This window comes from Zosterops lateralis (assembly GCF_965231275.1).
Source record: "Zosterops lateralis genome assembly, chromosome: 3".
Lineage (NCBI taxonomy): Eukaryota > Metazoa > Chordata > Aves > Passeriformes > Zosteropidae > Zosterops > Zosterops lateralis.
The window spans coordinates 44,018,670-44,046,269 of NC_139764.1; the positions used below are offsets into that span (position 1 = coordinate 44,018,670).

Genomic DNA, 27,600 nt, shown 5'->3' on the forward strand with positions numbered 1-27,600 from the left:
GAGGAAGGCATAACCTTTCACTGACTGAAGTTATTAAAGGCAGGCTAACACCAAGCCCGTGTAAAGAGACTGGAGGGGGAAAAAATGGTTTGCAAGTAAAAAACCCCAAAGTTCTTTAAAAGTAGAATTTCCTATAATTGCAGAGTTAGTATATTAAGAATGGAACTAACTCCAGTAGTTTTTCTGTGGTTTTGCCTGAAGAACCTGTAGCTAACTGTTTTATTTTTGGGGTGGGATGGAGTGTACAGGTCAAAGTAAAAGCCATACAGAGGAATTGTCATTGCTATTCACAGAAACGTACAGGCTGTGCTATAAACCTAATCTCTTATCTTTTCCACTTAACAGCATGAATGTTCAATAAATGCAGAAGCTAGATCCATTTTTACTTAAGTGCTTATAAAGTGCTGAAGTTCTAATTTGAGGCAATGAGGTGAAAATGTTAAATTGGTCTAGTTGTTTCATTGGGATTGTCCTTGTCAAGTACAGATCATGAACTATGGCTACTTGTTGATTACAACACTGAAACAAGAAGTGCAAAGAAATAGAATAAGCAGTAAGTTATACTACTCTCATTATCACTTTAGAAATACTAAATACGTGCATGTAGATTTTGAGAATGGCTGGATTACCTGTCCAGGGATAAAAAAGGATAGCTGGGGTCAGAAAGATCACAAGTATTTTCTTGTTTTCAGCATCTTTCTTGTCAGGCAGTACACAAAGTGGAGGATGCTTTCAGCTTTGACCTTGGGAAGAGTCAGAAAAGGAGAGCAAGAGGGCTTACTGCACTCACTTGTACCACTATCCATGTGTAGCTTCAGCCACGTGGCTTGAAACTGGAACAGATTGTTCCAAGAGTGCCCTCTGTGGGAGATGAGTGGGTTTAGGAACCCAGATGAGGCAGCAACACCACCAAGGGTGTGGAAGAAGGACTAGGGTATCTGTTTTTTCCCCCAATTCTATTATGTGTGAAATAACACATTACCTGTGGCAAAGGAGGACTATGAAATAAAGCTAGAGAGTTCTTTGCTGGATTGTCCCCTTGAGGAGCAGCAGAGCAGTAAAGCACACCCTCAAAGCCTGTTACTTGAAGATGCTATCAGCATGCTAAAGAATATACACATTATCCAGATTATTTTGATTGGAATGCACTCGTGTTACCAAATACCCACACCTGATTTCTGTAGTCAGTATCACAGACTCAAAGGAAAGAGCACTAACATGGTGCCTGCCAAAAGAAAAGGAACATTTAATGTAATGGAGCCATAGGACTGAAAAAGCTGCTTGATTATTTACTGTCATGATTGTTCCAGTCTTGGTGGTGCCAACATTCAAATGATATTGTTTGCATTAAGCTGTTGAGAGACATTGAGCTAGGAAACACAAGAGATTAAAAAATGTGAAAAACATCAATTAGGATAGTTTGATTTTTATAACCACAGCTATTAGATCTTGCCATACCTGTCTCTGTCAAACCGAAGAGCTCTTACTCAGTTCCTGTTCTTCACCAACTGGTACTAGAACACAGTCGGGTCTTTCATTTTCTGCTGTTAATCTACGCACACTGGACATTTCGATTTTTATTTTTTTCTTTTATAAGTTGTGTTCGCTAATTATTACAGGTCATCCCTGGATCCATCCGGGGATATTTTCCTCAAATACTGAATGTTGAAATAAATGCAGCAACAAAAGCAGCAGCGTACAGGGGAATACAGCTGTTGGGGAGTTCCCCTGGCCCGGGGGGGGCTCCGGGGGAGCTCTACAGCTCAGCCAGTCTCCCGTGTTCTCCCCGGCCGCTATTCCCGGGAGAGCGCCCCAGCCTTGAGCTCCGGACTCGGAACCAGCTCTTGCTCGGCGTCGGTTCCCCGCTGCCGCAGGGCTTTGCTTTACAGCACGGCAACGCTTCCCCAGGGCGTCTTTCTTCTCCTCTCACAGCCCGCCCCAAGTCTCCGACTACTCCCAGGGAGACGCAATTCCCGGGATCGGGCGGGACACCCTAGCACCGCCCAATCAGAGCGCCCGCCTCTCGCCCCGCGGCATTCTGGGAGCTGTAGTCCGGGGCTGGTAAGTCCACGCGGCGGGGCCGCCTCGATGAACGGCATTACCCAGAAAGCTCCACGGCGGCGACGCCCCGGGCTGATTTGCCCCTGAAGCGGTGACTTGAGCAGGGTAGAAGGCGGGGTGGGCCAATAGCGGGCCAGGGCAGGGCACCCCCGGGACTCGCGGCCAATGGGAGCGCTCCGAGCGCCCGGGCGGGGCGGGGCGGCGGGAGACGCGCGGCGCGGGGCGGAAGTGCGGCAGCGGAGCGCCCCCGTCGGTGCGTGAGGTGCGCCCGCGGCCCCGGGCGTGTGGGGCCGGGATGGGGCAGCGCCACGGGAGGCGGCTCCGGGAGCGGGGAGCGGCACGGGCCGGGGGAGCCCGGGGAGGGGGTCCGGCGGGTAGCCGGGCGGCAATAGCGCAGCTCAAGGTAGGGGCGTTGTGAGCGCAGCGGCTGTGCGTGTGTTAATGAGGGCGTGTCTCCTGTCCCTGCAGGCCTGGGAGCAGCCCGGACTGCAGCTCTCCCGGGATGGCCGCTGAGGTGCCTCCCGACGCGCTGGGCCGGCGGGTCTCCTGTGGCACCGACTATGGCACTGTGCGCTATGTGGGCAGCGTGTCTCGGACTGCAGGTAAGCGCCACAAAAGCAATAATCTTCACGTTTTATGGTTGTTCTTGCAGTTCTACTCGTGTTCTTCTTAATTAAAAACCCACAACATTGTCAAGTAGAACGAGGCAGTTTACAGCTTGATTTTTGCTCATTGTTCCTGTGTAAATGTGGTGTCTTCTAATCTGTGTGAGTTGTTGGGGTTTTGGGGTTTTTTAAAGAAGTCAGAGTTGTCAAAAGTTGTAAGAAGAACTTCACAGTCTTTTCCCTGATCTCTGTGCTGGCACAGTCAGGGAAGGTAAGAGGCAGCAGCAGCAGCAGATCAGCAGACCAGGTGCTCCTTTGATAACGTGCTGTGCTGGGTTTGTGTGACAAGGCTCTGATCAAGGGGCTACAGGGGTGGCTACATCTGTGAGAAGCTGCCAGAAGCTTTCCCTGTGCCCAACAGAGCTGATGCCTGCCGGCTCCAGGGCAGCCTGGCCAAGGCTGAGCCCATCAGCAATGGTAGCTGCACCTTGGTGAAACCATCTTTAAGAAGGGGAAGGAAAAGAGATGCTTTGCACAAAAGTAGCTGTGGCCAGAGAAGAGCTGAGTGAGAATATGTGAGAGGAACAGCCCTGCAGACACAAAGGTCAGTGAAGAAGGAGGGGAAAGAGGTGCTCCACACTGCAGAGAGGAGATTCCCCCCTGCTGAGACAGGCTGTTCCCTGGCAGCCCATGGGGGTCAGCAGGGATTTAGAGATCCACCTGCTGCCCATGGAGGACACACACACACACCCACACAGGTGGATGCCTGGAAAGAAGTGGTGAGCCTGGAGGAAGTCCACACCAGAGCAGGCTCCTGGTAGACCTGAGAATCTGTGGAGAGAAGAGCCCTGCTGGAGTGGGTATCCTGGTAGCTCTTGTGACCCTTTGGGGACTCACGCTGGAGTAACCTTTTCCTGAGGGACTACACCCCATGAAAAAAGGGTTCCACACTGGAGCAGTTCCAAAGGATCTGTACTGTAGTCTGTAGGGGGGATTTATGTTGGACCAGTCCACGGAGGACTGTCTTCTAGTCCAGCTGAGGTGGAGGTATTTTTAAGATTTGTTTTACTTCTCATTATTCTACTCTGATTTTGATTGGTAATAAATTCAATTACTTTCTCAAGCCAAGTCTGTTTTGCCCATGACAGTAATCAGTAGGTGATCTCTCCCTGTCCTAATCTCAGCTCATGAGCCTTTTGTATTTTTTCTCCCCTCTTCAGCTGAGGAGGAGAGTGAGAGTGGCTTTGGGTGGGCACCTGGTATCTAGTCTGGGTCAACCCACTATAGAGGTTCAAATTTATGGGAAGATTCCAGATACTTGGAAGAAGACTAGCCTTCCATACAGTTCTAGAAGAGGCAAGAAGGATGACCAGGAACTGTAGACTCATTAGCCTCACTTCAGTTTCTGGAAAGATCATGTGGCATGTTTCCTTGGAATCTATTTCCAAGCCTGTGAAGGACAAGATGGGAGTATTTGGTACTTGGAAATAAGAAGTTGTGCTTGGCAAATGTAATTACTTTCTATGATGATGTGACTGTGAATGTGGATAAAGGGAGAGCAAGTCAATATTCCTTGACTTCAATAAGTCTTTGAATAATGTCTCCATAAAGAACCTTATTTGGAAGCTGAAGAAATACAATACAGGTGAATGGACTGTTAAGTGAGTTGAAAGTTGTCAAGTGAAAAAGTAATTAATGACTTGATATCTGGTAATGAGTGAGTACTACCAAAGAGAGTGCTGGGGTGTGTATATATCGTTTCATGTGTTCATCAGTGACTTGGGTGATGAACAGTGTTCACCCTCAAAATAGCTGCTGTGATACAAGACAGAGCTGCAATCCAGTTCAGGCTTTATGAACTTTAGGTTTGAACCCAAGATATTCAAGAAGGATGAATTCCCACAAGCAATATGGAAGGAAGTGCGAGCGACTCACAGGGCCTGTTGTAAAGGGCTTGGGAGTTGAGTTGGATACTGTTATGAATACGAGCCTACAGTGTTCTCCTGTAACAAGCAAAGATACATGTTACCTTAGAGTGAAGTGAACAAGATGAACATGGCCTGCAAGGGAAAGGAAGCTGTTATCCCTCTGGTGTGGAACCATTCCAGTTCAAGAGGGATGCAGATAAACCTGAGATGATCTCTAAGATCTCCTGTCTTGAGGAGTCTTGGAGGACTGCCAGGGTGGTTAAGGGCCCAGACCATACACATGTGTTGTGAAGAGACTGTATGGTCTGGGCTTGGTTAATGTGGTGGAGAGAAGAAAAAGTGACATCCAGTGGCTTCCTGCAGCTGTTTGGCTGGTGGTTACAGAGATGGCAGAAACTAACTCTTCTTACAAGTACTAGATTATATAATAAAGGATGATGGCCACAGCAGGAAAATCTTTTCCATTACATTGCAACATTACAATGCAGCACTGGAATATGCTCACCATATTATATCCATTATATATATATCTCCATTATATACCATATTACCCTATCATGTGGAATATGTTGGAATCTTTCTCTCCTTGGAAATTTTCAAAGTCTGGCTAGGAAACAAGTTACCTGACTGACTTGTTTAGTGCTGTTGATAATCTCCTGCTTTGAGAGAGAAGATTAGGCTAAGTGAACTGCAGAGGTTCTTTCTGGCTGTGATTTCTATGGATATGATGCCATAAATTTGAAAAAGTATCAACTGTTTTTTTCAGGAATTTGGCTGGGCATAGAATGGGATGATCCTCAGAGGGGAAAACATGATGGCAGCTATGAAGGAACACAGTATTTTAAGTGCAGGTGAGTTTATTCACATCATTGGCATGTCATATGTGGTAACAAGATGGTCATGGGAAGAGGCCTTTTGGCAATTTTTAGGGCAAACTCTTCTGTTATCAGTTGGCCAATATTAAAAAGATCATAATTCTGAGTGCCCTGACTGGCTAATCCATAGAGGCTCTTGCATTGATACTCATCCAGTTACAGGTATAGTAAATACCTAGAAAATACAAGTCATGTTTTCAGAGGTATGTTATGAAATGAAACTTTGGGATGTTATTATTATTACCAATAATAGGTTTAGACCTTTTACTTTAGTTAGGAAATCAGTATTTCCTAGTGACCTTCATTAGGTAATTCTGAACTATTGGTCCATATTAAGTGTCTCAAACACAGTTTATATTTTAATTTAAGATGACTTGTATGTATCTTATTAAGGGAAAATACCAAGTTCCTATTAATGGTTTGGGTTATATTTGTATCACTAAGGAACTGTTAAATATATTAATTAAATTTAGTACATGCAAAACACAGTGCAGCTGAGTGGGGTTTTTAAATACATGCATGCATTACTTTTAAGTGAAAAGATTTGAGCACTTAACATGTTTGAGATTGCAGAATACAGGACTCTAGGATGGATACTAGCTGCTGCAAGTTGTTGATTTCTATGTCAGGACACATGCAACAGCTAAAAGTTTGTAAGTTAAATAGTAACTGGATTAATTCATAGAAGAAAGTCATCAATAGCTCCTAAATACTCCAGACTGCTAGCTCAGTAAGTTCCTGAGCATGGAAGTGGGGAAGGATGAGACAACAAAATCTATTCTTCAGAAAAATAAGTAAAGAGGAAAATGCCCACCTGTGAGGACTGGATATTTTTCCCTTGTATCAAATAATAATAGAACAAAGCTTGGGGAGGCTAAACACACTTACTACGAGAAAAAAATTCAACATGGCTGGATTTTTTTGATTTAGCTAAAGAATTGGAAATGATGGTTTTAGAACAACCATGTCTTTTAAATTAATATATTAGTGGAAGTTGCTTCCTAAATTCTTTGAATTTAATTGAAACAGTTTCCAAGTGAAACCTAGCCATGTTCTCCTGTAGGAATAAAAAATAGAAACAATTGGCTGACCATTCCAAATCTCTCTGGACAGAAAAAGGAACTGGACATTTCATGAATGTTTTTCAGAAATTTGACTGCTTTACCTTTGTGTGTATATGATATTTATGTACATGTGTATAAACTCTTGGGTTTTTAGTGGCCATTAGTGTGCTTCTAGGAGATGAGATCTCATATAATAGTCTTGATTCTTGATGTAAAAATCAATGTTTTGAGTGAAGCTCAATACCCATAACAAATGTAAATGTTGTAGTCTTTAAACATATTGTTCTTTCAATGCCTGTGCTTTGTACTCTGCTGTTTTCAGTCAGAAGAGGTCCTGCTGGAGTCTAAGGGGATATATAGTTCCAGCAGGGCACCAAGGCACACAGACACAAATTCCTGTGTGCAAACACGTTTGTAGTTCTTGTACCGACTGTGAAAATGTAGGCAAACTTAAGTAAAAAATAGTTACCTGATTTTAGCAAAAAGATGCTTAAAAACAAAGTCTTCCCACTACTTAAAACATCACCTCTTTACTACTACTGATTAGGAGGGAATAATGTTTCTTTGTAGATGAATATACACATCTAAAAAAATGCTATATTTTTCCCCTTATACCTTATCATGAGTGTCCTTTGCCTACAAGCTACTTTGCTCACTCCTTGAATTCTGATAAGCAGAAGCAGCTGATCAAGTAGCTTGTACTGTAAACAAATGCAGTGAAAGGACATTTTGAAATTGTTGTAAGGCAATTTTGAAAATAACTGCTTTAAAAACTACATATTTCAGAGTGACATTTGAAAATAAGATCGTAAGAGGAAAATAAAACTGGTTTTGAGATTCTCATCACCAGAGAACCTTCTTTTTAGTCTTTACTTGAAACAGTAGGTGTGCTTACAGCTCTATGTGATCTCTATAGTAGGTTTTTTGAAAATATGAGCTAAATTTTCATTTTTCATGGCAGTATGTTTGTCTGGGTCATATATTATGTAGTGATAATTGAACTTCTTAAGAATATGAATACCAAGGAACAAAACAACCGTACTTCTAATTATGCTGGTATCATGAGCATGTTCATCAACCCTGTGTCAGCTGGAAATGGCAATGCACAATCTAGTGGTGTTTTTGTGTTTGTTTTTTTCCTGATAATAGGATCTTGTTTCTTAATAACTGAAGAAGAAGAACTACTATTTTAGCTGTCAGATGCAGTAGTGTATAATGTAGCTAAATAATGTTCTGCAGTCCTTCAAGAGAAATGAGGAGTAATCAAGCCTTAAAACACTGTTAAAATTTGTATGCAGCTTTTGGACCATGAGTGTGCTTTCCAATAGGTTCTTGTCCCACAGACCCACTCACACATTTGTGTACCTGTGTTCCCCTGGGAAATATGGGTTACAAGCACACCCTCCTCCCCTGCTTATCCTATACTTGTTGCATGATGGCATTTGAGGTGATCTGCTCCATGAAAGATCTGTTCATATTAAATTAGGCTATTTTTTCTTCAAGGGTGACAGATTCACCTCCAAGAATATCTACCTAGAGCACAAAACTCTTCAAATACAAGGAAAAAATCATTTAGTGTCCATGAAGAAAAAATTATTTCCATTTTGCAAAGGCAGAAAGCATTTCTAGGATTCCTGAGAAGGTTTCAGTTAAGAAGTTTTGACTATCAGAAACTCATGCTCTTTGCTGCCAAAAAAACTGTGTTGAAACAAAAGGTGTCCCTAACCACTGCTCAAACATGTCCTGTGTGCCAGCAGAACCCAAATATAGCACCTAAAACTGCAGATGTCTGTCTGTCTTTCCTTGTTCAGCTCAGAGTCAAGTTTTACATCAGTTTAACTACGGTGAACTTTCAAGAATTTGAAGTACTTGCTCGTGTTTGCAAAGCTGCTGCTGTTCAGTCAGGAATTTGATACACCATGGCAAGTTAGTGTTAGGTGTCATTTATAAACATTCTTTGGTGCCATGGCCTGTTCTAAAACGTGAAGGATTTTCTTTACTGCAGTGTGTAGAGTCTTCTAAAGAAGTTTTGTTTGTTGAACACCTTCCCCTAAAAGGAAAAGATCTGTTCAGAGCCTGTGTAGAAAAGACGTGCATGGATTCAAACAGCTCCATTTTATGACACCTTGTGAGCCTTGTAGTGCATTTGCTCCAGTCATGGTGGTAATTGCCTGGTACTGGGTAAAGAAGCCCTTTGATCCATGTTTACTGCCTAGGCTGATAAAGCTGACATCTCTCTCTGTGGCTCAGATGCTTCTGCAGTCAGACAGCTCAAGTGTGTACCTGTTATGATTTATGTACTCCCACATTATTCTTCAGTACTGAGAGCTCTCTGTGTGTGTGATATTTCCCTAGCACATGAAGAGACATCATGTACCTGTAATAAGCAGTGCCATGACTTTGTTTCACATTAGCAAAGAATGATGCCAAATTTCCTTCTTATTCAGTGGAAGCTGACAGCTAATCTAAATTTTAATGAATATCCTTGAAGTGCCCTGGGCATGCCAGCAGATGGGTTGTATGCTTCAGGTTACTGAATCATGAAGTGTCCTACAAGATGACTTTTGAGATTGGGGTCAACCTCTCTATTTTAAAAGTCAGTGGGAAGTGTCAGTATTAACTAGAGCCAGCTGCTTGCCAGAGCCCCACTTGAGCATATTCCACATTTTCTGCCTAAGAAAATTGGGCCATATCTTCTTCCACTCTATTTCCCCACAGTGTTTTGTTCTGGCTTCAGGACAATTTGCGTACATGAGAACAAAATCCCTGTTCTCAGACTTCTAAGTGTTCAGCTTAAGTCAGGTTGATCAGTAATCCATAGGTTCTTCCATTTCATAATATGTATGCTGGATGACTCTTTGGATTAGTTCCTAGTTATGGAGACTGATGGCTGATAGGTGCAGTTTTGCATTAGGTGCTGTTCATTATTTGCTTGATATGTACATACAGCTTGTACAGTTCATATGTCCTTATGTGAAATTTAATACAGGCAGTGTGTTTTTGGGAAAATGAGTTACAGTGACCTCTCTCCTTGAATGCACAATAATTTTGCCTGAAAACAGGTTCCTATTGCAGTTTCTTTTCCTGTCCTTTGTGACAGTTCCTTAAAAAGTAGATCAAATGAATAGACTGGAACTGAAAAAGAAGCTTAGACTGTGGAATGGATTTAAATATGCATTAGGTAACTTATAATAGCATGCAGAGTAATGGGAAGTGATAGCAACAGGAGAGAGAAAACCTATGGTCTTGTGATCAGGACAAAAAGAAAATGGTCTTGAGAGATAAATACACTAAAATATTCCTGTAGCTTTAAATGACAGGGGATAGGGTAGCTAGGTTCCTCTGCTTTCTTTTCTTCCCTAGGGGTAGAACTGGTTCCTGCACAGAAAATGAGGAAGGAGATACCAATGGAAGTGGTGACCTGAGAGGACAGGAATAGGCTTAGGGATGGATATGGTGACACAGAGACCCGAAGGTGTTCGCTGTGATAGGGACAAATGGCATGACAAGAGGAATGCAGATGTGAGGTTCTAGATTAGCTCTGGTGAGAGGATTGAGGAGAGTAGAACTGTTGAGTTTAGAGGGATGGTGATGACAAAATCATGGGGATAGGAAATTGGACAGTTGTTGTCAGAATAAACTTACAGCAGGACCTAGTGTGAATTACAGATGCACAGGAGTACAGGATTTTTTCCAGAGCCCCAAGCAGAATCCTGTACTATCTGTCATCTGTGAAGCTGTTTGGCTTAATTAAATGCAGAAGCGATATATTTGCAGACAAGAGATGTTCTAGCTCAGATCATAAAATGTAATTTACTGTGTTAAGAAGAGTTTTTAATAAAGAAGTATATCATTTTTATGTTTGAGGAAGCTCAATATTTAAATCAGTCAAGTGTTTGCAAGCTATGAAGAATTTCAAAGGAATGGAAGAAATTACTTAAGGTTACTGGATTAAAATGTACTGAAAATGCTTAAAAATGTATTGAAAATGCTTATGAAACATGAAAAGTTCATAGCAGATTTACATTCTTTAGTTTACCTTTCTGCTTCTTTTGTAATCATTGCACTCTAAACTTAGTCATTACAAAACTAGACTGAAAATATTTTGAAAGTAAATAATACTGAGTTTCTACCTAGTTCCTTCTTTATGATATGAGAGTAGGAATGTTAATGAATGAAACTGGCACAGGAAATTTCCAGCACTGATGTTTTCAAACAGAAATGTGAATACATGGTGCCCAAGCTATTCCATCTACTTGTAATAGGTCCATAGGATTAGGGGCCTTTAATTACTGGGGTTTTTTTCTGTGAGAATTTTTAACTTTGTAGCATTGATGGTTTGTGTTATGGTTTGCTAATTAGCCACTTGGTGCTTACATGCTGCTTTGAGAAGTTTTATTTACATAAGTGATGTCTTCCTCCTGGTACTTTTCTACCAAAGCCTGTCTCAGCTTGATGGCAGGCTGATATTCATAGCTACCAATTTTCTTCCTGATATTTTCTGGCTGATGCTCCTCTCGGACCCTCATCTGCTCTGTGATACCATTCCCATAACTTGTCTCTGCTGGTTCTTCCCTGATACTGTGTTTCCTGGCTAACTTTAATAGAAAATGTCAAAGCAATTGCATGGCAAGAAATGGGCATGCAACAAAGTCTTTTCATTGCTCAAGATGAAACAAGAAACTTCACAGGAATGTGTTGAACATACATTACTAGTTGGATATTTCTGTTGAATATTCAAAATTGTTTCCAACTTGGTATCAGCATTTTTGAAAGTTTGTGTTTGTATAAGTGTTCGGAGTACTACAATTAGTATGCTGTATCATATGTGTGATAGAATTACTAGTGAACTATGCAAGCCAAATACAATGTAGCAATCACTATTCTGAGTATTCCTAAGGTTCTGGTGAAACTCCAGGAGCATTTATTGTGTGATTTAGGTAACTTTGTATCTATCCATGGGTAGAAACTTCTTTTTCTGGAGAACTTGAGTTCATAATGAATTTGCAAGTAACAGAGCAGTTATTTTTCATAATGGCACTGACACTGTAATTTTGATGTGTGAGTACATTTTGGGAAGCTGTTGCTCCAGTTCTCAGGATAACTCACTGTGTGAACTTCTATCAAGTACTCTCAAAGATATTTGAAAGTCTTACCTGACTCTCTGGGAACACTGATGTTTACAATTAGCCTGTAGAATTGCCTTTTGACTGCTTTGGTTCTCAGTACTTCTGTTCAAAGTAATAATTAATTAACCAGTCATTGTTATGATAACTTTTTATATTTCAACTTTTCCTGGCTGCTCCATTCTAGGCATCCTAAAGGAGGATCGTTCATCCGGCCAAACAAGGCAAATTTTGGAGTAGATTTTCTCACTGCGGTGAAGGATCGGTACGGATTGAATGAGAAGCAAGATGCTCACTATGGGACAGGGGGTACTCTGGTATTTGGAACGAAGACTGTGGAATTTGTTGGCATGGATTCTGTCGCAGAACAGCAAAGGCAAGTGTAATATAGGAAAATTTAAGATACATTATTGGTGATTGATCAGTCAAGTAGTATTTCAACTGTAAGGAAGTGACTGCCATGTATATAAAATTGTTAAGTGTCTAAAAGCAAGCCAGACTGTGCTGTGGTGAAAGAGACAAGGAATCTTCTGATTGTGGATTCATAATTTACAGGTTTTACAAATAGGAAGTGGGATTATATCATGTTTGAGTGCTAACAATCCTCGTTCTGGTTTCATAAAGTAGCGAGTAATGATATCTAGTGAGAAATGAGAGATAAATTATCATGATATTGGCAGACGTCATACACATGCATGGTCTTTTTCAAATAGATGTATTTTAATGCTTTCTTAATATTGTACAGTGGTTTTTCGTCTTTGTTTACTCATATCACAAATGGCTTTGTAACCAAGAGAGGGAAGGCAAAAAGCCACTATACTGCTAGTGAAGAAATTTTTCAATCAGTTAATGTCATGTTCATGTACCTGGAAGGGTAAGAAAGGAAGTAACTTAATGATGTGTAATGAATTGCAGTTCTGATGGCCTCCAGCAGTAGAGAAGTATTAGTTCAGCAGGTGGCAGTCTCCTTCTGAGCTGATATTCCACAATATTCTCCTTGTCTCCCAGAGCATACTAAGCAGTCAAAAATACTTTCAGTAAGTGATACAAAGAATGCCTAAATAACTCTGAACCCCTTGCAAAACATATTGCAAGAAATCTTTTTAACTTGAAACCTCTAATGAAATTCCAGTTTGTACAGCTATATTTAATCTGTTTTACCACTCTTTATTTCAGTTGAATGAAGTTTTTTTTGGGGAGTGTGGGAACTGTGGTTCAGCCAGACTTATTTTGTAGTAGTGATGTAAAGGCAAAAAATAGAGATGTCTGTTTTTGAGTGCAAATGTCACTGCAATGTAGTAATCTGCACATTGCTAATTCCAAAGGAGAGATATGCATGAAAAGGATGTTATGTAGTTGTAAAAACCAGGCATTTATGTAACATACCTATTTCTGTTTGAAGATTACCTAACAGAATGTTCTTTCTCATGCAGACAGCTGAACAAACTGGTGGATATCTCGGTGCGTGAGTGTGCAGTGAGCCACGCTGGTCAGGAAGAGGAAATCAGCAGAACGTGTGTCAGTATCCTTTTTTTGCTCTATTGCACGATGCCACAAATAAAGTACATCCTTTAGCATTCCAAGTGTTCACCTCAGTGAATGATACTTGTATCCTTTTATTAACAAAAAATAAAAATTAAAACTGAAGTTTATATTTAGAAGTTTAATGCAATGTTAAAAAGTTAAAAAGCCAGACGCCTACAATTTCTGAGAGGAAATGCAAATTGTGTATAAAAATAGAAGTATAGTCATAGGTTGTTACTGTGACTGCAGTTTCAGAAGGCTCCAGCAATGTTTTTTTTTAAAAAAATTCCCTAGAACAGATAACCCTATAGAGGTAGAACTGATATGTTCTGTAGATGCAAGAGGTTTCCAACATATAACAAATAATGTGTTTAGTACATTGCATGTAGTGGCAATGTTACAAAATTACAAAGCAGTTATTATTTGTTAATTTATAAGGACTTATAAGAGTTCCTGTCAGTATAGAAATTAATCTGTTTGAGGATTTGTATCATTAAGCTCTTTTATAAAGCTATAAGCCATTTCCATATCACAAATCAAAATAAAATTTGCTGTAACTGAGCAGTAATATCCCTTAGTGTAATCTGTTTCTCTTTGATTCAAAAGAAAACCCTAATTCTAATTCTGAAAAAAGGAAGTTCTGTTTTGAGATAAGTTTATTTTTCTTAACAAGAATTTTCAGATATGAGGCATATAAACCTATCAAAAAATCTGATATCATCTTGGGACACAGTAATAGCTATTGCTTCTCAAGTTCAAAATCTGGAAACACTTAATGTCAGGTATAAATATTCATATTTGACTTTCTCTTCCTTTGGGTTAGGAACAAAAACCAAGAGGCTCAGGATTCAGCTTTCTGAATGTAACTGGATACAAAAAGACTCATTCTAATGGGAGCTGAGTTTTTAATACTTTTTTTTTTTGTTTTTAAAATCTTGTTCTTAAGCAACTGCTTAAGTTGTCAGCTGTATTTTTCTGACATCTGTATTCAAGAAAAGACTAGAACCTTAGGAGTTCAGCTTCTGTGTAAAACTAAGTTCTGGAGAACATTTTCTTTAAAGTTTTAAGACTTGATCTTTGCTTTTTATTATTCTTGATGCATTCTGGCTGCTCAGACAGGTCTGCATTTAGGAGCCCACTTTTGTTAAACCAACCACATCTTGTCACTATATTTAATTATCCATAATGCTTTAACCAAACCTTAATTATTCCAAACCCTAGTCTATTTCTGTCCTAAAATGATGCTGATAAGAAACTGGTAAGACCATGGTGGCATATCTAGGGGAAAATTTCTTGAACAATGATGACATTGGAAAAGGAAGAAGGATGTTTTTAAATAAAGCTCCAATTCTGTCAAAACAAGAAAATTCATAAAATAATTTCAAAATAAAGAACATTTCTAGTACACATTTATACACTGTAATTGGCACATACCACAATAATTTTCTGGTGTGAAGTAACACAATGAATTAGGTAGCAGCCTAAATCACCAGGTTTTTTATTTATTCTTATCACTAATGTGATAAAAATATATTTTTAAAATAGCTGTAGATGTTCCATTTTCTTAAATATTTAGCACTGAACAGCTGTTTGCAACCTGGGTGCTATTTGTAAATCTAACTTTGCCTAGAGCATATCATGATTTATTGTTATCAGCATGTGTGGGAATACAGAGAATTTATGTTAATTCACTTGGAATATTTTTTTCAATATATCATTGTTGAGAAGTGCACTCTAGACTGAAAGGTTTTCAGAAGTTATTTGTGAAAAAAATGGAAAATAAAATGAGATTGATGTTGGAATCTGATACTACTACAAACTGACACAATCTGAATCAGTTTTTTATTGGATTGACCTTCTGTTTGCTTTAAAAAAGAAAGAAGGTAAATCTGTTACTGATTTTTTTTTTTTTAATGTATGGAATGGTGGAAGAAGAATAAAAGTGATTAACCATCCACCAGCTCTCTGTGTGGAAATTTTACCCATAAGTATGTAACTATAAACTACACAGAGAGATTTTTATGAGAATATGCAGGTAGATTAGGCCTTAGGAAAGAAATAAAAACTTCTCTTTCAGGGTGAATAATGAAAACTGATTTGAAGACTGCAGATTTGAGAATCTTTATCTTTTCTTCTTTGTAGTGATACTTAACTATTGAGAGTGGATTTTACATATTTTTGTTTTACTGAGGTCTGGATAGTCATGTTCATGTTCATTTTCAGTCAACACTAAGGAGTTTAAGCCTGAGCTCTGGCTCTGTTTCATTTAATATTAATGAAAATCATTCTTTTCATGTTCAAACCTTAGTGAAAGAGGCCACAGATGAATAAATATGCATTCTTGAATAAATATGCATTCCTGAAGCAGGAAAGTAAATGAGGAAAGAGTATTGTTTGAATATAACTAGAAATATATTTTATTATGTTTTAAAATATGTGACATCTTGGCCGTGATTTTAACTTTTGGAGGGTGTAAATTTCTTTAATGCACAACTCCAAATTAATTACTTCAATAACTGTGAGTATTCATTATGCAAATAATTATTCTTTTATGCAGTGAAAACAAAATGAGATTTCCATCTACATCAACTTTTACATCCAGTGCATTTTCAAACTTGAAGATTCTGGCACTTAATCAAACTGAAATAACATGGACGGAGGTAATAGCCTTTCCTGATTATTTTTAAATTTAATACCATTAGGTTTCTGAGGCAAGGAAAGTGCAATAAACATTTGTGCACTGTATTGTTCTACTGAAATCAAATCATCCTTAGAAAAGGTGCTGTGGGGTAACTGTGTTAGATACATATTAGCTAATGTACTTCCTGCATAATAAAGGAAGTAATATTGGCATAGGAGTCTAATAAGAAACATTTTACTTCATCTACATCTGTAAATTGCCAAATCAAAATAAAGCAGTTGGAGTACAATATAGCTTCATGTCCCAAACTTTGTTTAAGGGAAAACTTTTTGGTTCCCGGTAGCTGTTGAAGATTTACCTGTACTTCTCTGCATGCAATAGAACAAATGCAAATCGAAAGAAAATATTTCCTTATGATGAGAAATTCTTGTTTTGGCATCACTTTGCATCAGCAGGAGACTGGATTGGTATCTTTGCCCATATTGATGGTCCTTGAACCACATGATGCCTGGTTATTGGCAGCACAGAGCAGAGGAAAAACGAAGGTCTGATTTGTGTGGGACACTGAAACATGCACATTTAAATGAGCCTCTCCTGGTGTGATGTCTTGTTAGGAATGAAGTCCTGTTGTCAGCCAGAGATGGCAGTGGGCCTTTCTTCAGAGATAGGACTTAGGAAGTGCATCTCAGTGTCACGTTACTTATAATGGCTTCTAAATTGCAAACTGTATTTGGGTTCCTCAGGGTCAGATTTTATAGTACTGCATTGTAAAATTACATGACTTTTCAGATTTCGGCTGCCAGCTGCTATCCAGTGAAAGAGCACTTAACAAAACTGGGCCTTGAGTAGAAAGAAGCTTCTTCATTCTCTTGTCTTGCAGCAGGACTAGAGGAAGGTCACTGCTGTGTTTCTGTTTAGCGTCCATTCACTGTGCTCTTAAAACTGCCTGTGGGATTTATGGTAGGAGAGTTGATAGTCCTTCCATAGTAGCAGCAATATGAATGGTGAAGAGAATGGAAGAATTAAGTGGCTACAAACACTTTAAATGTCATCCAGTGCTCATCAGAGTAAATCTGTGCATTGTGGTGTTTAAAATGTTGGCACCTGCCAGTAGCTGTCCTTAATCCATCCCTCCATGGAGTGACTGAAAGGCTGTTTGGAACCATGGCTGCAGGCAGGTTAGAGTTCTCCAGGGCTAACTAAATTGCAGTGAGAAAGCCCCAGCTTAGTCAGAGCAGTTTAAAATGATGCAGCTTTTGTATTTTTTTTAAAACTCCGCTTTAGCTGATGATTTGTCATTGGCCATGAAGACATCTTTGTTTCCACAATCTGTTTTATAAATTTGTTCTAATTCATTCCCTGTTGAGAGACATAAGCCTGTGCTTGAAAGTCGTGTTCCAGGGCAGCCTAACAAAAGGGGAAAAATAAAAGCATGTACCTGGCATCAGAACTGTGTGAACAAACCACTTGAAAATGTCACTGCTTAATGTCTGAGGGGAGTTACTTGAAAAACCAATTTTTAGATAGAAAATAAAAATGAATATAGTCCAAGCAAATGAGAAATACATTTCAGTTGTCAGTGGGGATATAAGCAAAAGTCTTTGGAATGTTTGGATTAAAATTAAAACAATTTAATGGTGAACAGCATTTCAAAATTATTTGCTGTTATATGTAAGAATATATGGCATAGGGATAGTTATACTTGGGGTTTTTTTTAGTTTGCTCCTCTGGTTTGAAGTATTTTTCACAGGAGAGAGACATGCTTAACTGTTATGCAACAATACACAGCTCCACATTCACATGCCTTGAGCATCAGATTTCAAAAAGAATTCTTTTGTTAGTATATGATTTGTATATATCTAAATACTTCTGAGATTATTAGTATATCAGGAAAAGAGCTTATTACTGTAGAATTGTTGATTGATTGTTCAAAACATAACATATAACTTTCAAGGGGGAAAAATGTCCTGTAAAATAACTTAAAGTTAGCAGCCGTTGACTTAGAAATTGAATTAAGGCATTTGAGTGTAATGAATTCGTATTTATGGCTCCAAACCCTTTCTTTCTTATTGAGCATTTAAATCATAATCTTGTATTTGTGATTCTGTTTTCAAACTAAGATTTTATATTTATAATCTACTGTTATACAGGGTAAAAGAAAAATCTGGGTTAGAACAGAAGTGCAGGATCATGCTTCTGACACTAGCAAGTAGCAGCAGGTAGTTGGGAAAAATTCTAGGCAAAGGGTAAGCACATGGTAAGAGCTTCTTAGAAAGTAAACTGGAATTGTGTGGCTTTGTGAGCTCAAGACTATTTACCTATAATTAATATTTGTGGACTTTTTGTTTCATGATTTATCTAACTATATTAAGAACCCATTTGAAAATTTCACTATACATATCATTTAACATCAATTTAAATTTTTTGGGTTCTGATATTGCTGCTTGATAATTCCATTTAGTAAACCCCAATGTTTTATATTAAAGCAACTGAGAACAGATATTCTTTGTTTCATGGCTTTAACCCTTGTTTAGATTCTTTGTGCCTTTCCCAGTTACATTGTTTGCTTCCTGGGATAAACAGACTAAAGATACAGGAACATCATGGACTTACATAGTGACAATTGTTTCTTGTTCTCATCTTTATTTCTTTAGCAATAGCTCTTGCATTTCCATTCTTCTGGTTTTGAGCATCAGTGGCTCTCCTCTGGGTATTTGTTAACCTCCCCATCAGCTATCCACAATGAGGCCCCAGTCTTTCCTGAGGGTTAACTCAGTGTCAGATCTGCTGACTTTTGTTTCTGAGGAAGCTATTTTAAGCAGTAGCTGGAAATTTGGCAATTTGAGTTTCTTGGAATTGTGCCGTGACCTATCATTTGGCAATTTTCTAGTCATTTGGGCAGCCTATTAAAAAATCTTCAGATACTTCAGGTTTGTGCAGTATTCCATCCATCCCATCCATGCCAGTGCAGGGCTGTTGTGGGGGAATCTCTCTTACTCAACATGCACCTCATTTCTCTTGACTCTGCAAGTTTCTTGTCATGCTTCTTCATCACCAGTGGATAACTATTTTGGTCTACCTTGTTGACATGAGAGACACTGTCAGATTAAAGAGATGAAATATCAGTGTTCCCTGCTCTTGCTTTGGAACAGGAAAAGTTGTTATATCTGAGTTTGTGTTTGTGTGTTACAGATATGGCAGGAGGTTGAATTTTCATATTTTTGGGTGTGAAGCAGTTGGGCTTCACATCATAGGCTGCCCCTTGAGGTCTGTTTACCCTTGGCGTGGTGTCTATTATGAGTCAGTTACATAGACCTGCAGCTAGATGGATTTGCTCAGCTGTGACAGAGAGAATGGTGCCAAGGAAGGGGATGATTACAGGAGAAGGGCTCAGCTATGCACAAAACCAGCTGAATTGGACTCTCCAGATCTCTGAATTCCACTGCCTGTAGCTTTTGTAACCTCCTGTAAAAATGAGCTTTCAGTGACTGTGTTATGCATCGGTCTGTCTGTGTTCCTGCATCTCAAAAACTTTGAATCCTCTAGTCAGTTACAAACACATTTTGGAAAGAGTTGGGGGCTAAAAAATAGTTTATGATCTACTAATTTCCTTAAAACAGGAATGTAGATGAATGAAAGAGCCTCTGTAAGTTTCTGTAAGTCAAAGGAAGAGTACCAGGATGAGCTCACACTTATTTTGATTATGGAAAATACACACCACAAAAAAATCTCAGTGGAAAGAATAATTTGCCACTCACAGGCACAAATTTGTAGAAAAGCAATCAGTTCCAGTGCTTATGGAACTCTATGTGCTAAAACTGCACAATTCTTGACACTTTCACAATTGCATACAGAATTGTTTTATGCCAGCAATTTATATCACCTTGTAATAAGTGTTTGATTTTTAAAAGTTTTGTTATGTCCTGTAAATGTTTGTGAAGAAAAAACCTGTGTAAAGTAAAATAATATCTTTTATGCAATTTTAGGGGATATGATCTAAACCAAAAGTATCTTTGTTCAATTTGTAGCCCTTTTTGAATTGTTTTATTTTCATTAGAGAACTTGAAAACTTCAGGATGTGTTTAATTAATGCAATTCTTGGCTTTTAGTGGGTTATACGCTGGCACAGTCCCGAGACAGAAAAGGCTTCAAGCTCTGATAAATTAAGATATTAAAAAATATTCTGTCAGACATAATGAGGTATGTTTTAGCTAGTTCTGGAACTTCTGCTCATAAATAGTTTGTACAGCCAGTTCCTCACCTCATCATAGGGAAAGCCTGGTCACTCCAACTCACTGAATAAATTAACTCAGTTTCCAGTCTCAGCTGCGAGGGTGGCCACAAGCCTGGGACTTACAGTGCTGTGACTGCAGAATCCCTTTGATGTCATCTGTGCTGGCAGATCCAGGCACAGGAGAACCATCTGGAAGAAAGGAAAGACTAAGAAATCTTTAATAAGTGTTCCTCTGGTTTGGGCAGCCATAGCTTGTTCTGAACACAATCAGAGTAAATTTGCATGAAGTATAATTTCTGAAATATTTTTCCCATCTTTTGTTATATTAAATAAAGTTTTGCCTTTAGGTTCTTCTTTGTGCTCAAGGATGGCCAGTACTTGAAGAGTTGTACCTTTCTTCTAATAATATTACAGTTTTGGAAAGGTGAGTAACATGAGTCAGTCAGTTTTAGCCACTGATGTACCACAAAGTTACACAGCACATGAAGTTACATTCCTGTAACATTTACATCACCACCACAATAATGGATGCTAATTTCATGTGATGTACTTCAGAACATTCATAGATGTGCACAATTGTATGCATGCAATTATATACTGAAGAAAACAGTATTTTCATTGGCCAATAACTTTAAATATTCTGTGTTTGTGCTTGTTTTTTCCAATGTATCAGGCCTGATAATGTCCTGCAGACCCTGAAGTTGCTAGACCTTTCAGACAACCAGTTACTGGATGGAAATCAGCTGCATCTAATAGCACAGCTCCCCAGGTAGCTGTAAACAGATTTGCTGGAAATTCTTTGTCCTAGATATTCATCTCCATAGTCCTTGTTGGCTGAAATATGATAGTATTGATGTTGCATGAAAGATTAATGAGATCTTGAAGTAGAGGCATTTTGCCCTCTTGAGGAGAGTAACTGCATTATTTAGTTGAGCTATTTTAATACAATCTTGCTGTTGTTGTATAATAACACATTCTTCAGCTGTCTGTTATTAGGTTTTCATTATACACTTATGAAATGAAAGTGATTTACCACATTTTGCTAATTTGCAGAATTATCATCTTTCCCTGTACACCAAAACAGCAACTATGATTTTCAATAGCCACAAGCTATTTAAAAAAAATCATTTAGAAAATCACACATTTTTAAATCCAGGAGCCATTCTGAAAGCTTGAAAATTTTATTCCCTGAACACTGCTGAAGTCTGGGTACTGTCTGCGAGGCTGCTTTTCATTTGTCAGTGATGCTGCACCACATCAAAAGCTGCAGATCTTTATTAGGAAAAGAAAAAAAAAATTAGGTTGTATTTCTTTGCAAAAAACTTCCTGTGCTACATACAGTGATTATTGTATCTATTAAATTTCAGATTAGAACAGCTAATACTTAGAAACACTGGGATATCTTCTATACACTTTCCTGATGCTGGATTTGGTATGTAAAAGAAGTAATTTATTTATCGTTTTAAAATTCTGTTTATTTAAAGTTTTCACTGTTTTCTTGTTATTCTTTTCCTAGGATGCAAGACTAAAATGTTTCCTTCACTAAAACGCCTTGCAATAAATGACAATAAAATATCACAGGTAGGTTAGATTGTGGTTTCACATTTTGTAAATAAATGTATCTTTGTTTAAGAGTAACTTGAAGTTTGCTTTTTTAAATTTTCTTTGATTTTATGTGTAAGATTCTGAGGTAACTGGAACACTTTGGTCAATGCAGAGGCAAAATTTAAAAATGTGAAAACATTTCTTAACAGTTAAAACACGTTTGTTATGGTAGCTACCTCATAATTCCTCTCACAGAATTCTAATGATCTAAAATTGTGACTAATTCCTTGTTTTGGTTTGGTTTTTAATTAAATGGCTGTAGTTCTTTCCTTAGCTAAATGAACAGGATCCAAGTACTTGGGTCTGATGATCAAAAGAATTTTCCCAGTCATGTTTGTTGTCCAGGAAAAGTCAGTGTTAGCAGGTATTGTTCTGAACTGAAGTTATGTTTTATATTTCCTCAAAATACTCTCCCCCGCTTCCATTTCAGTGGTCCTCTATCAATGAGCTTGATAAACTGCCAAGTTTGCGGGCACTGCAGTGTAACAACAACCCCTTGATGGACACAGAGAAGAACCCAGAGACCCTGATACAGCTCATTATTGCCAAGATAAGTCAGCTGGAGGTTTTGAACAACTGTGAGGTATGTGGTATTTCAACAAATTGCATGAGCCTGGCAAAAACTTTAAATCACTGTTTGAGGAATTGTTTTCAATTTCTTTTAAAATTATTGATTGTTTGGGTGCAGGAAAAGTAAAGTGCCAACTAGTCCATCCCCTTGTCAGTGAGGCAGTCAGTAGGGCTACAAGACTGAGCCCTCTGTGAGCATTGCTAACTCAGTGGGGACTTGGACAAGATGGGTCAATGGTGCTTTTCTTTCTCAGTGCCTGAACTGTGTTGAAGTTGCAGGACTGTTAACAAAAACCATACTCTTAAAAAAATAAGAAAAGCAGCATAGTCAGATCAGTGACAGCAATACTGACTTTGCCTTCTGCAATAGAAAAATACCATAATCCACACCAAATCAAGCTTTGAGCAAATTTTTATTATTAAGGAGAGCAGAAGCAGCATCTGATCCATTACTACAGAAACCATCCTTGCATCATCATATACAGCAAAATCTTTGCTTATACATTCATTTATGGCTCAGTGAGTACTCAGAGAGAGGGGCTTTAAGATTCTAGTGGCTCTAAAATGTACTGAATATATGGATCAGTCTACATTTGGATACATGGTTTGTAAGATTCTTGGTAGCATTAAAATATACCGAACACCAAATAAGACCAAGGAGTCTGTGGCATTAGATTTTACTCTCTGGAAAGTTATATAATCGTATTATGTGCCATTCCTGTGTCAGTACAGATCCTTCCTGCTGAAAGAAGAGGAGCAGAGCTTGATTATCGCAAAATATTTGGAAAGGACTGGCTAGAAGCTGGTGGGCACTGGAACCCAGAGAAAAACAAACCAAGTGAAGAATTTCTTGCTGCCCATCCCAGATACCCAACGCTTTGTCTTAGTAAGTACAAGCAGAGTACAAGAGCATTTCCTCACCTCTGGCACTGTGGCAGCACTGGTTTGATCTGTTTTCAATTTCTCTTCCCTTTGGTCCTTTTTCCATGTGCTGCTACAGCCTTGGGAAAGCCCATTCATTGGCAAGCCTGTGTGCCAGTGGCCTTTTGCTCCTGTGGGGTGGCTGCACAGATCTGCACCCTTTGGGGCACTGCTGCCTCAGGAACTCGGGCTCCCTGCCTGAGCCCCCAGCCCCTGTGGGCATCCCCTCCAGCAGTGCTCCCGGGCAGGCAGCAACTCTCCCAGCAGTGGGGATGGTGAGCAGCACCCCCATGTCCTGAATGCTGTAGCAGCTGAACGAGGCTCGTGTCTGCAGCCAAGGGAACTCCTGTCTCCTCAGTGGTCTTAGGTCTTGAGGTTTAGTCTTTGAAGGGTTCTACATGCACTTCTCTTCCAACAGAATATGGAGCACCTGAAGAAGGAGAACTGAAGGGACGACAGCCTTTGACTCTGAAAAATCAGCTCCTGAGTAAGAAGCCGGAAATGGTCAAAATTGTTCCATATGCATTTAGAGTATTTTATGAGCTTAGTGTCTCCTAGGTGTAGATGGAGAACAAAATTTCCAGGTTGTAATTTTGCTTTTCTGAACTGTCTCAGTGAGTTTGACTTGAAACCTGGTTCTGTGTACTCTCATTTCCCCCCTCATTTCCCAAGGCAAATTATTTTCTCCACTGAGATTTAATGGAGAACAAAGGTATTGATCCTCCATTCTGACAGTGTGAGTGGCTTCTTTAGAGAAGACATCTCAACTTTTAATCTTGACAGTGTTTATCTGCAGTGTTGTCTGATATTAATTTTTTGTAACTTCTTAACTTTAGGACAGACAAGAAAAATATGGGTAGCTTTGGTATTTGGGGCTGTCTACATATTTAATCTAGGTTACATCCTGGACTTGCAAATTCATGTAGTTGTCTTTCCCAGTTGATAGAACTGAAACTTTTTACTCCATGGGCAAAATAGTATTTTAAAGCATTACATTCTAATGCATTTAGGTGGAAAACTGAATAGAACAAGGAATCTTGTTGGCTAGACATAATATAAACCTTTTTTTTAAGGATAAGTCTTTTAATCTCTGTAAAATAATTAGGCTGATAATGTCTTTGTATGGTGCTTTTGAGAGGACCAAAAGCCTGTTTTAAACTGAATAAGCAATTTCCGTTCTACTGCAGGTTATTTTTAAAACATGAAATAGAAATTAAGCATTTTTAGGTAAATTCTCCTTTTGACCAAAAAAATCCCATCTTTAAGCATTAGGGAGTCACTTCTACAATAATTTATCAAAGATGAATAAAAACTTGCTTGTTTTAATTAATTGATTTTTCAGATAATGACTAAATGCTATGTTAATTGCTCAGATGCTGGCTCTTTGAGAGATCAGGCTGAGCTAAGGGAAACAATTTGTAATAAAAACAGACTAGAAAGACTATGCTTCTGCCAGAACAGGGCTTATTGTTCCTTCACTAATGCCTCACCCTTCTTCCTTAAGCTTTGACAATTAAGTGTCCTGAGAAACCCGAACAGAAGCCAGTGGAGAAAAAACTACCAGGTAAGAAGTCTTTGCTTATGTTCAAGCAGTTTTTTTCATCTCCCTTTTTCAAACAACTGTATTAAAGAATGGCAGCAGCCTCTGGCTTTGTCAGCTCCTGAAAGCTTTTCCTCTGTCATATAAAGAAATGTCAAAGGCAGAAATTGTTTGAGAAAGTCATTATTCTTCTGGCCTTCATACTTACTTTCAGTCCAGCTTGAAGATGGAAAGTTGACACCTGTCTTGTTACCTCTGCTGCTGGTTTCATGATTAATGTATCTGAGGCAATTAAAGGCCAGTTAACAGGGATGAAATCTGGTGGATGCGTTAACCAAGTAACCAGAACATGAACTCTCTTAAGAGGCAACCACATAGTGTAGAAATCTGGATATTTAGGTCTAGTATCTAATACATGAAGCTAGAAATCTAGTTCTGACCTTCATCAAATTTGTCTTTTGATGTTTTAGTCCCTGTAGTGAGACTAGAATGAATAAGACCATTCTAAATTAAGCTGATGTTTTGGAAAGACGTGTCAGAACGAGGTCTGAGAGAAAAGAAGTATTCAAGCTTTATTCTAAAATAAAAATCACATTTATTATCACAAGTTGCATAAAATCAGATAGATACAGCTTTTACAAAAATGTTTGATAGAAAAATATTTGTCTAAGTACAATGTGTGGTATTACAGGAATAACTCGCTATTGCTGTGCCTTTAGATAAAGCTTCAAAAGAAGTTCAACCAAAATACTGAGTTTATCTATTGCAAACACAGGTATCACCTCTGGAACAAACTACATCTATTCATTCGAGATCCTTTACAAAATATAACCCTTCCTCTAACTGACTTCATAATATAAACAACTCTGCTGACAATGTGTTGGGACTAATAACTCCATACCATTCCTAAGAATGTCATTAGTTCCACAGTGCCATTTGCTTACTTGTGCTGGGAAAGCCAATTCTTGGTAATGAAAACTGCAAGGAAGAGCTGCCAGATGCAAGTAGTCGGAACCTGGCTGGTGTGTGTCCCAAAGGTCACTTAGTTTAGCATGTAGAAATACAAACTCAGAAAAGGTAAATTATTAAATAATTTGGTATGTGGGACCAAAGCATTCAATCTGTAGTAGCACATCCTGCCCTATCCCCCACAGGTCAAACCATTTTCCACTTGACAGTAGCAGATAGGGTTGGTTTCAGGTACCAAAGACATTATTGCCATGTTAGAACTGAAGCAGCAATACAGCCTTTTTTGTTGTAAGCAAATAAAGTGAAACACTGGTACTTTGCTACAGCTCAGTGGCAGCAGCATTTTTCTAATAACTTTTCTTTCTCTACCCTTGGCAGAGTCTATGACTATTCAGAAGGTCAAAGGACTGCTGTATCGCCTATTTAAAATTCCTGGTTCTGAACTGAAACTGTCCTATGAAAGCTCTAAAGTGAGTTAAAAACAGGTATTCAACAACAAAATATTTCATGCTGCTAAAGGTCCATAGCATGTTCTAAAATACTATCTAAAGAAATTCATTTCACTTGAGGAGGGCTGTCTTCATGCTGTAATTTAGGATCCAATTTCATTCCTGTAATGACAGATTCTCCCTGACTGCAAGTGCCTGATATTTGGTTTACACAAAGGGATTTCAGTTTCAGTCTGATTCGGGCTTTTTTTTTTTCTTTCTTTCTTATTCTAGTTGGAAGGAAAAGAAGTTGAACTAGACAATGACTTAAAGCCTTTGCAGTTTTACTCAATAGAAAGTGGAGACTGCGTGTTAGTACGGTGGTAAGAAAGGACTCTCTTGGTCAACTGAAGGAAAAGCTGACAGAGGAACTACAGAAGAGAGACAGACATACGGACAGCCTGTGCCTAAATGGATATACAGGTGAATATGAGTTTCACACGTGGCACCAGAGGGCTGTACAGCTGTTCTTTCAACTCCTCAACTTGCTCGTCAGCCTCCATGAAAACATCTGCTCACTTGTCCTACTGGAGAGATACCAAACAGTACTTAAATGCTTCAATTAAATAAAACTCAAGGTCACCCTTTTGCCAAGATTTTATACTGCCTTCCCCCAGCAGCAGTGAGAATGTCTTACTGAACTGAGTACAGGGTTTAGTTGTGATCTCTGCTGAGAAGATAAAATTAGTGCTGCACTGAGAGAGAGGCCACTTGCTCTTTGCTTTCACCTACATTCAATAACCTTTAAGTGAACAAAACCCAGTAGTAATTTTAGAAGTATCTACCTTAGATGATTAGGGGCAAAATCTACCAGACCTTTCTTCTACCCTACAGTGTTAACATACCTTTATTATAAATAAGTTCTCAGCACACTGCAAGGCATTGCTATTTATCTGACAGTCTTCAGCGTGCTGTTCCTCAATCTTATTTTACTTCCACTTGTGTAACCTCAGATTCATATCTAGTAACACAGTGAGCTCTCAGAAATCCCTCCTAAATCAGGCCAAGTTTGCAGTACTTGAAGATTTGGTATAAGCAAACCTTGATTTTATTTTTATCTAAAATGACAATGGTACGAATAAACTAATCAGAAATCCTAGCCCTCATTGCTGTCCCCGTCCCTGCACAGATGAGGGCAACCCCTCAGACAGCACAAAACCTGCTGCAGCAAGACTTACCAGCTGCCCTGGTGCTGAGCACAACTCACCCTGGGATCCTGGAGCAGCCCTATACTGAGGCAAAGCAGTAGTCCTTTCATTTACAAAAGACAGGCTAGTTGGCATTCTTATGTGCATTTATTAATTACAAGTAGGTCTTTGACTTTATATAAAAAGGATTTTTTTTTTTTTAATCTTGAACATTTTGGTTTCTGTTTGATCAACATCTATACTATAGAAAACGAATAGTATCAGTCCACTTGTAATTATCAAAAGGGATGTGCAAATATTG

The 27,600-nt window shown here is 38.9% G+C and overlaps 1 protein-coding gene across 2 annotated transcripts; it reads left to right on the forward strand.

Annotated features, from left to right (window-relative positions):
- The first annotated feature begins 2,305 nt into the window (after positions 1–2,305).
- On the forward strand, positions 2,306–27,510 carry TBCE (tubulin folding cofactor E). 2 transcript variants are annotated; one of them, XM_083856569.1, is made up of 16 exons: positions 2,306–2,663; positions 5,342–5,445; positions 11,847–12,039; positions 13,097–13,181; positions 13,866–13,965; positions 15,741–15,843; positions 20,406–20,482; positions 20,732–20,827; positions 21,426–21,490; positions 21,575–21,639; positions 22,094–22,246; positions 22,966–23,119; positions 23,573–23,641; positions 24,659–24,718; positions 26,042–26,133; positions 26,386–27,510. In XM_083856569.1, exons 1-16 carry the CDS (start codon positions 2,622–2,624, stop codon positions 26,476–26,478), a joined length of 1,551 nt encoding a protein of 516 aa, XP_083712695.1. In that variant the 5' UTR covers positions 2,306–2,621; the 3' UTR covers positions 26,479–27,510. The 2 variants fall into 2 exon arrangements, with proteins under 2 accessions (XP_083712695.1, XP_083712694.1); XM_083856568.1 differs by having other exon boundaries at positions 5,361–5,445.
- Positions 27,511–27,600: the final 90 nt, after the last annotated feature.

Bases quoted from the DNA above. Each gene is read 5' to 3' on its own strand.
- TBCE (XM_083856568.1), top strand. From the start codon at position 2,564: ATGGCCGCTGAGGTGCCTCCCGACGCGCTGGGCCGGCGGGTCTCCTGT. The intron at 5,446-11,846 runs GTGAGTTTATTC...GCTCCATTCTAG, and splicing joins ACACAGTATTTTAAGTGCAG to GCATCCTAAAGGAGGATCGT. The intron at 15,844-20,405 runs GTAATAGCCTTT...TTTTGCCTTTAG, and splicing joins CTGAAATAACATGGACGGAG to GTTCTTCTTTGTGCTCAAGG.